Raw genomic sequence first — 15,476 nt, 5'->3', positions numbered from 1 at the left:
TTTAAAATAAAAAGCAGAAATAGTGTAACCCATTTTAAGAATTGCATTAAAATTTTCTCAGAGGTTAAAAATGTAGATGATAGCTTTAATTTACCATACTAATAGTATGCTACGTAATATAATTTAAACACCACTGCAAGCAGAATATAATCATTAAAAATAACATTTTAAAAAGGTGAACACTCAGATTAAGCATGTCCTTTTGGAACTTGAAATTATTTATTGTGTGCTAATTGACCATATGGGACCACGATCAAACTCTTTTTATTTTTAAGAGCATAACCAATGACTGAATCATTAGCAAAAATTAGGTTCTTATTGATGTACACAGTTCTGCATCTGAAAACAACTAAGATCACCTTGCTCTAAGTGGTAGCTATGTTTGACAAGGACTGTTCTTTTAGGCTTTATGAAGTCTCAAATGAGTGTGTGTCTGTATACATACATATGTGCACAGATATGTACACATACATAACCAACAACCTACACATGTCTGTACATATGTGTATATACACATCACCATTCAAAATTAGTTATTTCCTATACTTATCTTTCATTAAGATGTACCTGGCCAGAATATTTATTATTTCTATGCCTTAAGTAACATGGAGCTACTTTACTCTCTGATTTCTTTTCACGTCTTCCTTTTAAAAATGATGTAAGATGTAAAACAACGCATGCTTTTTCTTTAAAGTTCAAATATACAAAGAGCAATTCCTGACAATGTATTGAAAGTATAAGATCTTAGCAAATAAAATCTACTAAGGGTGAGATTTAGATTATGTTTTATGGAGCTGGAGAAGATGAAGCTTTCCATCCATATCTTAATACTGAAGTTTCTCCATCAACACCAGTACCATGATTAACTTATTCACATTTTCCATCACCCACCACTATCTGCTACCTTTTATTTACACTATCACTGAACAGAAATAAATTTGTTTCATATTCATTTTTCTTCTGCAAATTTCATTTGATTTTGTCTGGAAAAGTTGTTGCCAGGCATCCTGTAAGAAATAAAATGCTTCTTAGTCATGCTATTTTTGATTTATTTAAAAACAATTTAGCTTGCAGAATAAGAATGCAATTTTCTTTCCATGTTTAGGTAGGGTTTTATTGGTAGTTCTAACATATGTTATGACACACATAAGGCCATCTGTCTATATTTTTAAAACTATCACTATCCATCCATTCAAGCATCCATCTATCTATCTATCTATCTATCTATCTATCTATCTATCTATCTACCCATCTATCATCTCATTATATAGCTGATCTCTTATTTCTGGTATTTTGTACCAGTTATAAAAATTTCTTGACACAGAAAATCAGATTTATAGGACTGAGTGGAATAAAAGTGTTATCAACTAGGACTGGTAGAGATTTACAGAGATTTGACAAATATTTAATCCACATAATCTCAGACTTGAATTTATAAACTTTTTTTTGTAAAGGTAAGAGAGTGACTCATTTTTATACTCAATGAATATGTTAGAATAATAGAAAAATTATATGCAAGGCATTTTTTCCAATAGTTCCCTCAACTAAGAAATCTATTGTATTCTACCTTGATAAATTTTAAATTCTTTGTGAGTTATGTGAATTAATTAGTCTATGAACTGTTACATAAAAATTATGTAATCTCAGGAATTCCATATTTAGTAGTTCTGTATTTTTAGATAAAAAAAATCAGTGGAAAGTGAGAGTGTTACTAGAAAAGGGTAATGACAGAAGAATTAGGGGAAATCATATTACTTTGGGAAATGCAACCACAGATTTTATAACTAGATGGGAACCTTAGAAATTACTTAATTCAAACTGTTTAATTTAACTTCTTTACCTTTCATCATCTCGGTTGCCTTGGTACATCTGTACAGAACGAGAAATGGCGTTTTGTTGTGACACAAAAGTTGGAGAAATATTTACTCCTCTGAGCTGCTGAAAAATTATTTCTGCATGGATGCTACGAGGATTATTTGTCATAGTTCCGGCATTCTTCGCTTTTTTTTCTGAAATACAAAATTCATCTTGCTGAAATAATAAATACAACTTTATTGCTTTTACATGAGAAGCACTATATAATATTTGATTAGCATTTTTTAATAAATTAACCATAGATTACATATTCTATTGCATATTTTAATATGCTATTTCCACTTGGAATATTTTTGCACTATAAGATGATTTGTGTGAAGTGATATAAAGTAAATAAAGCAGAACCAAGAGAATAATTTAAACATGACTATAATACTATAAAGGAAAAACTTAAGGATTCTAATTAATTCAGTGAATAACCAAAATTCCAGAAGACATCCCTCCTCTTGATAAAAAAAAAAAGATAAAAAAAAAGATAATGTATTATATAGGTTGTAAATGAGACAGACATGTAATCTGTTTCATGACTATTCTTAGTTATTTATAAGAGAAGGTATATTTTTTTTCTTTAGGGATGTGGAGAGTTGTGAAAGAGAGCAGTAATAGTGATGTCCTGATAAAGAAGAGCATTAATGAAACATTTATAAAAAAACACAGAAGAGAACAGAGGTAAATTTAGAAAGAAATGTGACAAGTAGTTTGGTATTGAAATTACAGTATCTATTATAAAATCTACTACATACTTTAAAAACCCTCAAATTGTGTACATATTTGAGATTTATTGTTTCATAAACAATTCTTTTTTTTTTTTCTATTCTTCTTTGTATATGCAAATGATTGCAGCTTCTGACGACCGCCAAGTTCAAAATTTGAAAAAGACGCTATTAAAACTGACAAAATTATTTTCTACCTCAGATGACCACCTTCAGGGGCAGGTTATTTTTGTGACTGGTTTTAAGAATGTCTTATTGCCTTAGAGGACAATGCAATCCAGCTGCAGCTAATTTAAGGGAAGCTGAAAAATGGGGTTATTTTTCCCTTTATTTATATCCTGGATCTCATTTCCTCCCAAGTCCTCCAGCAGATGCCGTGGCAACCATCCTTCCTCCTCCAATCTCCAAACTCTTCCTTATCTATTGGCTCTTTCCCAGAGGTCTACAAACCTGCTGAGGCTTTCCCACCCTTTAAAAAAAAACAACAAAAAAACCCAAAAAACAAAAAACAAACAAAAAAACCCCTCCCCCATCCCTTCAAGTTATTTTCCTATTTCTCTCCTTTCTTTCACAAATACCTAGGAGAAGCTGTTTGCTCTTGCCGCCTCCACTTAATCTTCTCTTCCTCCCTTAAACTTAAACTGGCAATACCGTTTAAGGCGGTACTGAACTGAACTGAACTGAAACTGTTCCCTCCACAGAGCCTCACAGGGCCGGACGCGCGGCTCGGTCCTCCTTCACAAGCCCGCACCATTTCTCAGTCCCTCCCCTCTTGCCCTTCCAGCCAGCCCGCTTCTCGGTTCCTTTCCACAAAGCGTACATAGACCTGTGGACTGGTCTGACAGCTCTGTCCTAGGCCCTCTCTTTGGACATTTACTCTCGTGATCTCATTACTTTCCATGGGATTATCTTTATGCAGATAATAGATTTAGAGAGTAGAGTGGTCCTCTCTCTCTCTGAATTCCAGTGCTGCATTGCCAATTGCCTATGAGATATTTTGAACTGGATGACCAACGGACACCTCAAATTTAAAAATAAAACTGTCTTCCAACTAAAATCAGCCCTCCTTGTGAACGTAGCTGATTCTGACAAGGGTGCCACACTACCATCAGTGTCCCTAATCTGCCTCAATTGCCAATGATTTGGATTATTTCTCTGAGGCATGTTCCACTTATATGGCCGTCACCATATGGTGCCATTCCCATTGGGCTGCTGTAGGGGCCACGGGAACAAGCCTCCTCAGGATTCTCTCAGGCATCTGCCCGAGCCTGCTCAATCTCCAGAGCCGTGGGGCTGCTAGAGGTCCAGCAGAGATGCTATGGGGAGCATTTCCCTTCCCCTTCTTTGGCCTGGTATATCCCAACAGACACCAGAGGCGCACGGGTTCCCTAAGGAGCCCTTCTCTTTAACTTTCCTCCTCCTGGATGGATGCTAAATCGCATCATCATCACTCCCTAGGGGTGGGGAAGAAACACATCTAGTCCGTTTTCTAGTCTGAGTCTTGCCCCCCCTCCCAACTTCCCAATAGTCTTGGGCTGAGCTCCTTTCATTTCCTAGTTACTGGAAATGTATTCCTGTCATTTGAATGTTAAAGAGAGTCAGCAATCACATTATCTTCAGTAATATGGAGGGCCACTGAGTCTTACCACCTGCCCTGTAACTACACCTGATGATTTACTAGACCTTATCACCTGTCCTAGGACTAAACCCTGCAAGTCCCTAGGCATTCTTAATTACCCTGTCTGCTACATCTATAGGCTCCTTGGGACTTTCCATCCCTCTTGCAGTTGAGCCCACTTTTATGTGCTGTATCCCACAGTTAAAATGTGAGCTTTTTGAGAGCAGGGACAATCTCCCCATTCTGTTTATGTATGCTGCTTTTTCATTCATTCCTTCACCTTAGTTCAAATTCTTACCTGTTGCTGGATTATTAAGTAAAAAGCCCACTGATTGGTCTCCCTGCCTTAAATATCTCTCTCATCCAAACCAAATTCTACACAACTTCCAGAGTGATATTTCTAATGAGCATGTTATTTTCTCTTCAGCAAATTTTAGTGACATTACTTCTAGGATCAAATATAAACTATTCTATTTGGCATTTATAGCCCTTCACAACTTAATCTCAATTTAGTATACATGTTAGTATTCCCTATACCCTTCCCTCACTTTCCCTTTCAGCCAAACTAGTTTTCCTATTTTTTACACAAAATGATCTCCTACCTCTATGGTCTCTGAATAGGCTTCATGCTATCCAATTGCTCATTCTTCCCCCTCCCCCAATTTATTTTAGCACAAAATGATGATACTGGTCCTTATGCTTATGCTCTGATATTCTGTTCACTAACTATGTGGTGAATTCTGAGCCTTTTCCTATCAAGAGTACCACTAAACCACCCATGTCTTTTCTTATCTTCTTCTCATCTTCTCACATGTGGAGCCAGGGCCAAGGTGAATTCAAAAAGTGGTAGTCAGCCGCGTACTTGCCCTTAGTGGACTTTTTCTTGCTTGGTTGTGTTACAATTAGACAAAGGATGTAACAGAAAAGGAAGATCTCAGATCCTTCCGAAGGCTGACTTGTGGCTTGTGAATATAGTCTTCTGAGGTGTGTTGCTTTTGAGTTTTGTTTTTTCTATTTTTGTTGTTGTTATTGTATTTCTGTATTTATCCTCTCCTATTTTAGGTGGAAGGTTGGCTATGACATTCTAAAGTTAAGAAAGTCCTGGAGCTGGAGTCCAAGCTGAGATGTGCTGGAAGCTAGATGGTGAAAAGTGAAATCCCAAGTGACTTGCCAATCCCCATCCAGCAGTATCATTGAATCATGGTCATGCTGAATTTGGAACTCAATGTGATGGGGATGAAGGCTATGTTGAAATAACACTGTTGGAACTCACTCTTCCCAGTGATTAAGGTGGTATAGGGGAGAGTGCATCCCTGGATACACTTAGGATACTCTTGGGAGGAGTTCAGACCCTTTATGCCTATTTGATATTTAGCTCTTCAGCCTGATACCTAGACTGGGTATCTTTGTTCACTGTTTGGTTCTGGTACCAACTTGTATTTCTGATCTCAAAATAAAATAAGAAAGTAATATAATCCTAGGGTTTGAAAGGTCTTCAGAGGCCACTTCCTCCAATGTGTACCTGATCAAGAATCTCCTCAACAATTCACGCAGCAAAGGTCCATTCAGCCTCTGCATGAAGATCTCTAGAGTGGGAGGGGGCAGAACCTCCTCAGGCAGTCCATTCCATTTTTAAAGGAATTTTTTCTTTTCTTGACCTGAAATCTGTCTGCCCATTTCTCTTGTTCTGCTTTCTGGAGTAAGTGGAACAAATCTAAATCTTTTTCCTTGAGACAGGACTTAAAACATATGCAGATGGTTTTCAGGGCTTGACCAATAGCTTTTCTTTTCCAGCCAAACACCTCCATTTCCTTTAAGTGATCCTCATCCAGCAGCATCTCAAAATCATTTGCTGTAATGGTGGCTTTCTTTTGGGTACTCTCTAGTGTATCCATAGTCTTCTAAAAATGGAGTGACCAGAACTGAACCCAATATTTGAGCTCTAACATTTACAGAGTAGGATTCAATAGGATTGCCATCTGGATACTATCCTTCTCTCAATGTATCCTCAGATTATACTAATATTTTTTCATCATCATATTACATGCTTTTGATTCATATCGAGCTTGTAGTCCAATCAAAATGCAAGTTTTTTTTTTCCAGACAAATTTCTATCTGGCCATAAAGACCCCATTTTGGCTTGTGAAGTTGAGTTTAAACACAGTTTCAGCAGATTTGGTTTAGATACTAACTATTGCCTTTAACCCATTAGCCAGGACATTTCTGTTCATTAACTTTACCTTTCACAAATTCACAAGCTTCTGGCCTCTTAATAGGAAACACTCAGTTCTCATCCTTTTAAATCTTTTCTTCCCAGCAAAGGAGTCTTCAGCTTATACCATAGAAGACATTAGTCCCCTCCAAAATTGGAAAATACAAAGATATGAATTAAGAAATCTCAAATCATGTAAATTCAAATCATGAACAAATGTGCTGTTCTCACATTCAAATATTTGATTAGAATTCGAAGCACAAGTTTTCAAATGGATCACAGAATTATAGTTTTAGAGAGGTAAAGCTGGAAGAGATCTCAGAAATTACTCAGTTTAATTCTCTCATTTTAAAAATAAGGATACTGAGACTCAGGTAAAGGGAGGAACTTGCCCAAGCTCACACTGGTGGGAGGAATCAGAGTCAGGATTTGAATGTTCGTCTGTCACCTCAGAGATACGAATGTTCTTCCCAGGAATGCAGAGCAGAACTCATCCATACTTCTCCATCCCATGTAATTCATCTATTTCCTCCCATAAGTTTGCCACAGGGGATTGATTCAATCAATGTACTGGGGGTCTTCCACTCATTCTCCTGATGTCATGAAAGGTGCATGGGCTGTCCACTTGTCATCTTTCACTCTTGCTATATAGACCAGTCAATATTTTCTCCCCAACCATGTGTTTCTTTTATGATAATCCTTATTCTGGCTCTTCATTACAGTTTCATAATTATTAAATTCTGTAGACTGTTCATTACTCCTCCATGAATCTTTCCATGGCTTTCTGAGTGATAGTTCGTTGGAGGCTACAGTATTCTGTGACTCATCCATACAATACTATCAGTAGAACCTTTGTTTCTGGGAGAAGTTTAAGGGTTATTAAAGGGGTTAGGAACGGTTTCCAGAGACAATCCAGCCTATTCTCTTCCCCCTGTTTAATTCTAGGACCAACTCATCCATGTGCAGTATCTGTCCAAGGTATATATTCATTCAAATACATATCATAGTTTAGACAATAGATAGACATTCTTGATCCACTTGATTTTTCTTGTGTAGTGTGGCCAAACTCTTTTGAATGGCTGTAAATCTCATCTAGGATGCTCTGTAATAATCCAAGGCTTGATATAATCTGCACAATGTCATCAGTAAACTGGAACCTCTGAAAGACCTTATTATCTATAGGGGATCCTTCTTCAACTTGGATTCTAAACTGTATTTCCCCTATAACAGTGGCGAATACTCTCAGAAGCATAGATCTCCTTGGTTTTTTTTTCATGTCTGATAATCAGTAATAAAAGGGTTCTTGAACAAAATAATCTTTCGTTTCCATCTTTCATGGTATCTTGCACAAATACAACAAATTTCAGAATCTTCCAATTCAGATTGCCCATACAAAACTTGATCAAATATAAAATGTTCAGTAGTGGAAAGTACTAAGTACCTTTAAGAAATGGAAGTGAGATTTTTAAAAAAATGAAGTGTTTCATTACACTCACCCTTATTACATTCACTGGGTAAAATAACTTCATTTACAGGAGTAAATGTGAAGTCAGATCCGAAGTAATGGTTAATTCCTTCATGCAGAATTACATTTGTTATCTTTATGGGAGGAGCTTTCGCTTGGCCATATTGTCCACAGTCCACTGGAGAACTGGCAACAGGAACAAACTACATGATAAAATGAAACAATTAAAAATGCCTCATCTCCCATGCTCTGGTTAACAGGTTTAGTTCTGCCTACAAACCTAGATAATAGGTATTTCTGACCCCAAACCTTTAGAGAGGTATTTGTAGTTGGGCAGGCTGAGCTTAAGTGACAATTTCCAAGTTCTTTCATATCTCAACAAACATTATTACAGACTATACTTTCTAACCAGTCCTATAAAAATACATATTTTCTGAGACTGATCATCCCTAGATTTCCATCACCATAGTAAAATAGAAAAGTGAAATAATATGTAGGCTGTGAAATTTTCTTCTGAAATATAAAAAACATAAAAATATGTTCATTTTTAAAAAGTTTTAATTTCTTCCTTTCTCATAGCTTCATATGGTCTTAAAAACTACAGTACATTACAGATGACAAACTTGAAAAAATTTTGTTTGTCATATGAATGACCAAAATAGATAAAAGTTCAATTCTATTATAAGGAACAAGATAAAGATCTTCTCTGTTTATATTTTAAAGTCCTTTACAAATTGATTCCAAACTACTTCTCTGATTCATAATCCTCCTTCCTTGCTATAGCTTAGTCAAAATGGCAATCTTGCTCGTCCTCAAATATGATACATTATATCTCATCTCTTGGCCTTCCCCACACCTGGATTTAAGTCCCACTTCACTTTTGTCTCTTTTATTTCTTGTTTTCTTGAAAATAGCTCAACACCTTTTTTGGTGTACCTGAGTATACCATAGAATTTTGTTCTGGGCCTTCTCTATTTTGTTGGTTTCTAGTGCTATATGTTTAATTATCTGTATACAGAAAATTCCCAAATCTACACATTTAGCCTTGATGTTTGTTCTGAATTTTTATTATTTATTGACTATTTCAAACTAGAAGTCCTACAAGTACCTCAAATTTAACACATCTAAAACTTAATTCATAATCTGCCATTCTCTCTCCCCCTTCCCCCCCGAAAAAATTCACTACTTTACTTTTCCAAAGTTCTCTACTACTTTGGGAGAAAATTCATCCTTCCAGTCACCTAAGTTCACAATTTTAGTATTTTGCTTTACTCCTCATTCTCTATTACCCCCACATGTCTAGTGACCAAATCTTATTTTTACCTTCACCATATCTTTCATATACACTCCCTTCTATCACTTCCCCAACTAGTTCTCCCTATATTGTCTTGCCTCTCTAGTTCCATCCCTTCTCCAACAGTTGCAAAAGTGAATTGGTACATTTGACCATATCACTTCCCAAACGCAATCAATTCTATTGAATTCATGTTACCCTTCAGGATTAGCTCTGTTAAGCTTGTAATTACTTTTTCTCCTCTTTCTGTCTTTTTAAGTGCAGTCAATTTGGCATTCTTTCTGTTCCTCAAATACTGCCATTCTCTTCCTGCCTATGTCCTCTATTCATTATTACTTCACTTTTACTTCCTGTTTTCTTCCAAACTCTGGTCCAGGTATGAAGCCTTTCCTGAGCCTTCATTCTCTCCCTCTCCCCAAGATGCTTGTGCTATTCCATTCAGCTGATAGATATTTTACATATATTTGTTTATCTCTCCTTAATATTAGAATGTAAGCTCCTTCAGGGCAAGGGCTGGATTATTTCATTTTTGTCTTTTTATCTCCAGTATCTAGCACAGTATCTAAGCACTTAATAAGTGTCTGATTTTTTTTGAACTTTAGTAGAATCCAAGTTTCTACTGCCCAGGGTCACACAGCCAGGAAGTGTTAAGTGTCTGAGACCAGATTTGAACTCCGGACCTCCTGAACTCAGGGCTGGTGCTCTATCCACTGTGCCACCCAGCTACCCCAAATTCAGGTTTCTATTAAAGATAAAACTTTATCTTGCCTCTTTTGGCTCATTAAACTGACAAAGAGTTGGACTTGACTGTAACAAAAGAACAACAACAAACATATTGCAGATGTAAAACAAAACAAGTATTTAGAAGGGACAAAATAAAAGGAAAATTTGAGTTTGAACCACATGTGTAATGGAAAAAAAAAATTATCCTTGTTGACAATTTTCTGGAGAATTTTGCCAATTATGGTAAGTTACCATGACTGTCTGGTTCTACTTCCTGTGGCCTAACTGGTGATCTTGTGATCCTGCTCAAGTTTTTTCTGACTCTGCTTTTTAGTTGTCCAGGTGATATTTCTGATTCTAACTTTGACTTTGCACTTTCAGAACTTACTCCATAGGTTTATTTCCATTTCTATAGACTCCCTTGTCTGGAGGGGCAAGTTTATCTATGGGGTCCTGCTCAGTTTTACACAAACCCTAAGGTTTACAATAAAATACCCTGAGAACCAAGGAATCTAGGTATTATCTGATTATCTCAAGTATAAAAATAAGGAATTGGAGCAGAAAAAAGGTAAATGGCTTGCCTAACATTACTTAGCTAGCATGTGGTAGAGCTGAGATTTGAAAGAAGGCCTTTTCACATCAAATCCAGGGTCAAGCACTTTCCTGCCTCAGGTTAATTGCATTTCTCCGCTTTCCCAGATGTAGTGTGGTAGGGTGCTCAGGAATTTCTTATTGATTCTTGTTGTTTATCATTTCTAAGTCCATTGCTGGATCATAAAAGAACTTGAACAATTGAAGTAGTTTTCCTATGTAGTATTGAATACAGATTTATGGAAATTTCATGCTATGGGGTCATGATAAAGGGGACTGGAATTCATAAGCTAAAATGATATTTTTAGTAGAACTTTCTCTGAATGATTCATCACTGCATGGATAATAAAGAGGAATTATTTTTTTTAAAAAGAGAAGAAAATGAAAATTTCCAGCAAGTCTTATTCTAGGACGTCCTCACTGTTCCTTTTCCCCAAACACTTTTATTTATTTTTACCATTCTTAAACATAATCCTTATTTGAGTCAAGCAAGTCTGCTTGCTGTTTCTTATATGTGGCTTGTTTGTTTTCTTCTCCTGCCTCCTTCAATAAGCGTCATCCACAAAGATGTTTCAATATTTCCATTTCAGGAGGGAGCTCAGTTCAGAACATCTTATTTCTCACTTGGCTGCACTACCTTGGGATTTTCTAATTTTTCCACTGTGCAGATGCCAGGCACCTTCTTACCTTCCTGATTTTCAGTTTTCTCTTGTGTGTCTTTCCTCATTACATTGTAAGTTTCTTGAGGGCAGGAATTGTCTTGTTATTTTTGTGTTTATGTCCTTACAGCTTATTGATTCTCTGTTCAATCCTCTCCTCAGTACTTATGAAGTGATTTTGCACTGTTAATTTGGTAACATACTTGTTTATATATTGCTTTATCATGATTGTAAATTGTGTTAAGGGCATTGATTATGTCTTTTTTGTGTATGTGTGAATATGAAGAAAGATTGCTATATCACTAAATTTATTTTAGCATGAGATAGTCCTTCATTTATATATGTTAAGTACATATGAATTAGTATATTTCTAAATGATAATTTATTATATAAATAATAATTTATAAATTATCTTTAGTATAAGTAGATTGTGGTGGTGATTTGCAAATTTTATATATATATGTACATATATATATATATATTGCATATACATGGACTTTTGGATATATTTGAAAACTATTTCACTTTTAATTTGAAAATTAAACAATGCATCTTTTTAGGATAGGTCTAGAATTATTAAATCATTCATGCAGTCACATCCTGGTAAGTAAACTGCCTCTATCATTGCATACTAGCAACTGCTCTGCAACTTATAGAATTAAATTTCTCCTTTGTTATGGAGAGATTTTAAGTGGCTAAGATCACACTGCTAGAATGAGTTAGGAGTAGGACTTGAACCCAGCTATTCTTGACTATAAGATCAGTTCTCTATTATCTAAGACCAGTTCTCCAACTACTACTTCATGATGTCTATTAAATATGTATCATACTATAGATTATTCCTTAAAAAATTAACCAGTATCTGCCTATCAATAAATATGTGAGATCAAGTCCAAATCCTTGGCAATAAAGACCTAATCATTTTTAGTTTAAAATATTTAGAAATATGAAGAAGAGGCTACAGATAAAATAAATGATTAAAATTTAACTTCTTTAAGATAATAATATAAAATATCAAAGGTAAAGTTTTAAATTCTAGCCTACTAAGCAAAATTCTGCAGAAACATTGCTGTCAACTCATTAGCTCCAGAATTATCTTATTCCCTGCAGTCTTGAACTTTAGTGGCCCCCGAAGAACAAGGTTGTTTGAATGACTACTATATAAAGTATATGTAAGCCATACTAAGTATAACTAAGTGGAATAGTTCAATTTTCATTAAAAATCATGGTTATTATACTTAGATATCCTCTTAAAGGTAGAATTAAGACATGAATTCATTAATAGTTCATACCTCTGTTAAGTAATTCTCCTCTTTGTATCTTGAATGGTGATAAAAGTGCCTCTTCTTTGATGTGAAAGAAATCTTAACTACCCCTTCCCCAACACACACATTATCTACATTCCAGTTGTCAGTTGGGGTTGAGTGGGGAAACCATTCCTAAGATGTGCTTGTTCTATGGCTCTTTTCCTGCCTATTCTACATCCCCTTTATCAGCTAAAGAGACACACCAAATTGTCATAGAACTTTCTCCTGCCACAGAGTGGGGAAAAAAGAAGTCATTTATTTCTTCTTATGATCACTTTTCATAGGTAGCACACAAAAGTAAATGACTCAGCTAAAATTAAACCACCTGTCACCAGAAATGATCTTTGATAGTCAATAACTAAATAAACTCTTTTTAAACATAAGTAGAACACTTATAAAGAAGGGTAGTGTTAGTATTATAGTATCTATTTGATTAGTATTTTCCAAACTTTCATTTTAATGATTTATATTTTAAAAATTAAAAATATAAAAATAATGACAATCATTACTGAATTTTTCTTTGCTTGAGGTTCTGCGAAGTGAAATTCAGCTCTTGCTCTGTCATCATAATTTATAACCATTCCATCTAACATCTGTAAGTTAGGTAATCGATATATCAGCATATGGCGATGTGTAATTTTATGAGAAATCTGAGGAAAGATAAAATGACAAAATACCATTTAAATCACTTTCACTTTAAAATTAATCATATAAATGTATGAGTATGTATACATATATTGGATTTAACATATTTTAAAACATATTTAAAATATATTGGACTACTTGCCATCTAGGGGAGGGGGTGGAAGGAAGGAGGGGAAAATTTGGAACAGAAAGTTTTACAAGGGTCAGTGTTGAAAAATTACCCATGCATATGTTTGGTAAATAAAAAGCTTTAATAAAAAGATTAGTCATAAGCAAGTTTATCATAGGCACCACAAATAAAAACTAATTAATGTCTTTTCCACTAGTTAATGGTAGAAGCTTATTAAAGATTTATTGAATAGTTTAATTCTTAGATCAATTCCCAAAACTAATTTATGCTATGAAAAAATTAATTTCTGAAAAAGTTAAAAAGGCTATCATTTAGAGTTCTGAGCTCTCTTGAAAACATCTAATTTTAGTAACATTATAGCAATTTGCTGTAATCTATTCTTTTCTCTTACCTTGCTTGAACTCTTTTCATCTTGCTGAAGGACCTGCACCTCATGGGGTTGACAAAAATGAGGGGAAAATGAAAGAATTTTCAAGGAGGATGTGCTGTGTTCAAAGGCTAAAGGACAAGGCAATAATGATGGCCTTTTCCTGGATAGAATTGGCTATAAATTCTATTCGGCCAGCTCTGAAACAGGATATGCTAAGATCAGCAGCAATCACAGATATTTGTCAAAAACTGGACAGTGAAATTATCAAGCCTTCTCAAAGAGCTGAGGGACAGAAGAACCACTAACTCTCCAGAAATCAGAGTAAAATTGCTTTAATTAAACACTTATATCCCAGTAAAGCTATGCACAAATGGCCAAGGGTGAATGTGGTATTCTTTGATCCCCTATGCACTCTGGAATATCTGTTCCATGGGGAACAAATTTGCTTTTCTATTCAATTTTTTCCTTTATCACTTTCAGTCTTATGGCTCTCACTGAGATTTGGCTTCTTCTGATGACAGTTTCCCTCACTGTTCTTTTTAGCACTGGTTGAACTTTCTATTTAACTGGTTGAATAGGGAAGTTGGAATATTCCTTGCTTGCCTTCACTATCTCCAGGCCTCTCTCTTCCTCTTCTCCTCCTTTTGAAGTCCTTTCAGTTTACACCTACCACCCTATCAAAATCCTGTTATCTATTATCCATAGATTCTCTTTCTTTCCTCAATGGATTCAATACCTGATTCATGATCTTTCCCTCCTCAACTCCTGTCCTCTTATTAGGAAACTTCAACATACAGGTCATTACTTGTTAAAGACCATGCCTAAGTGTGAAGGGGCAGGTCAATTCTCCAAAAGCCTCCACAGTTGTGAAACATAACACACTTGAAGGAATTGCAAAGCAGCCTTAACTGACACAGGTGTTGTTTGTGAATTGGGAATGAAATAAATTGGAGGTAGAAGGAAGAGGAGAGAGATTAGAGAATGCAACTGCCTCTCAGTCTTCTTGTATCCTTATCATCCCCTCACATGAAGGGATCTATTCTGCTGGTCAGGATTAGATCCTCAGCAGCCAGCCACTAATAGGTGGCTCCTGTAACATCCAGCAGCCATTAACATGTTGCTCCCATAACAAATGGTGCCCAGTGTTGGGCACAAGAAACACAAGAAACAAAGAATCAGCAGTGCTCAAGAGCTGTTCATGAGTAGGATCCTCCCAGAAGAGTTCCTTTGGTAACCCGAGGGGAAGGAAAGGGAGAAGAGACCTGGTAAGACTTTTTTATTCGGGCTAATTTAAATGGGCCACCATGGGGGCAGCTAGGTGGCGCAGTGGATAGAGCACCAGCCCTGAATTCAGGAGGACCCTAGTTCAAATCTGGTCTCAGACACTTAACACTTCCTAGCTGTGTGACCCTGGGCAAGTCACTTAACCCTAGCCTCAGAAAAAGAAAAAAAGAAAAAAAAAATGGGCCACCACATCAAAGAGCTGATCCAGGAGACTGATGAGGGACTTATGAAAAATACCTGTTCTAACTACAATCCTACTTTTCCATTTGTCAGAAAGTTTGCTTCCATGATATCTCACAAGATTCAATGCCTGCTATAGCATCTCAACCTGCAACCATGCAGAGGAATAAACTTTGATAGTGCTGTTTGTATTCCTCAGCATGAAGATTCAGACTCCCATAACATCCAGCAGCCACTAGTAGGTTGCTTTCATACCAAGTACTTACTCCCCCAAACGCCTTAAATTTCTCAACCCACTGATTTCCCTTGACCATTCTGCCCCATTTCAGTCTCACAAAGATGGTCATACCTTTTGTTTTGTCATTGTCTACAAATGTATCACCTCCCCTGAGCTCTGAAACTTCCCTATT

General features: G+C 36.0%; 1 protein-coding gene across 5 annotated transcripts in view; it reads right to left on the bottom strand.

Moving 5' to 3' along the window:
* Nucleotides 1-200: 200 nt before the first annotated feature.
* LRRC9 (leucine rich repeat containing 9) overlaps nt 201-15,476 on the bottom strand; it is a 185,843-nt gene continuing 170,567 nt past the window's right edge. For all 5 annotated transcript variants that reach the window (XM_074290258.1, XM_074290259.1, XM_074290261.1 and 2 more), the window contains 4 exons: nt 12,967-13,107; nt 7,915-8,086; nt 1,841-2,009; nt 201-1,007 (listed from right to left, as the gene is read on the bottom strand). In XM_074290258.1, the coding sequence (XP_074146359.1) occupies nt 950-1,007; nt 1,841-2,009; nt 7,915-8,086; nt 12,967-13,107 (540 nt within the window). In that variant the 3' untranslated portion in view covers nt 201-949. The remainder of the gene's footprint in view (nt 1,008-1,840; nt 2,010-7,914; nt 8,087-12,966; nt 13,108-15,476) is intronic.

This window comes from Sminthopsis crassicaudata, chromosome 2 (assembly GCF_048593235.1).
Source record: "Sminthopsis crassicaudata isolate SCR6 chromosome 2, ASM4859323v1, whole genome shotgun sequence".
Taxonomy (NCBI): Eukaryota; Metazoa; Chordata; class Mammalia; order Dasyuromorphia; family Dasyuridae; genus Sminthopsis; species Sminthopsis crassicaudata.
This window is presented reverse-complemented; position numbering and strand designations above follow the sequence as displayed.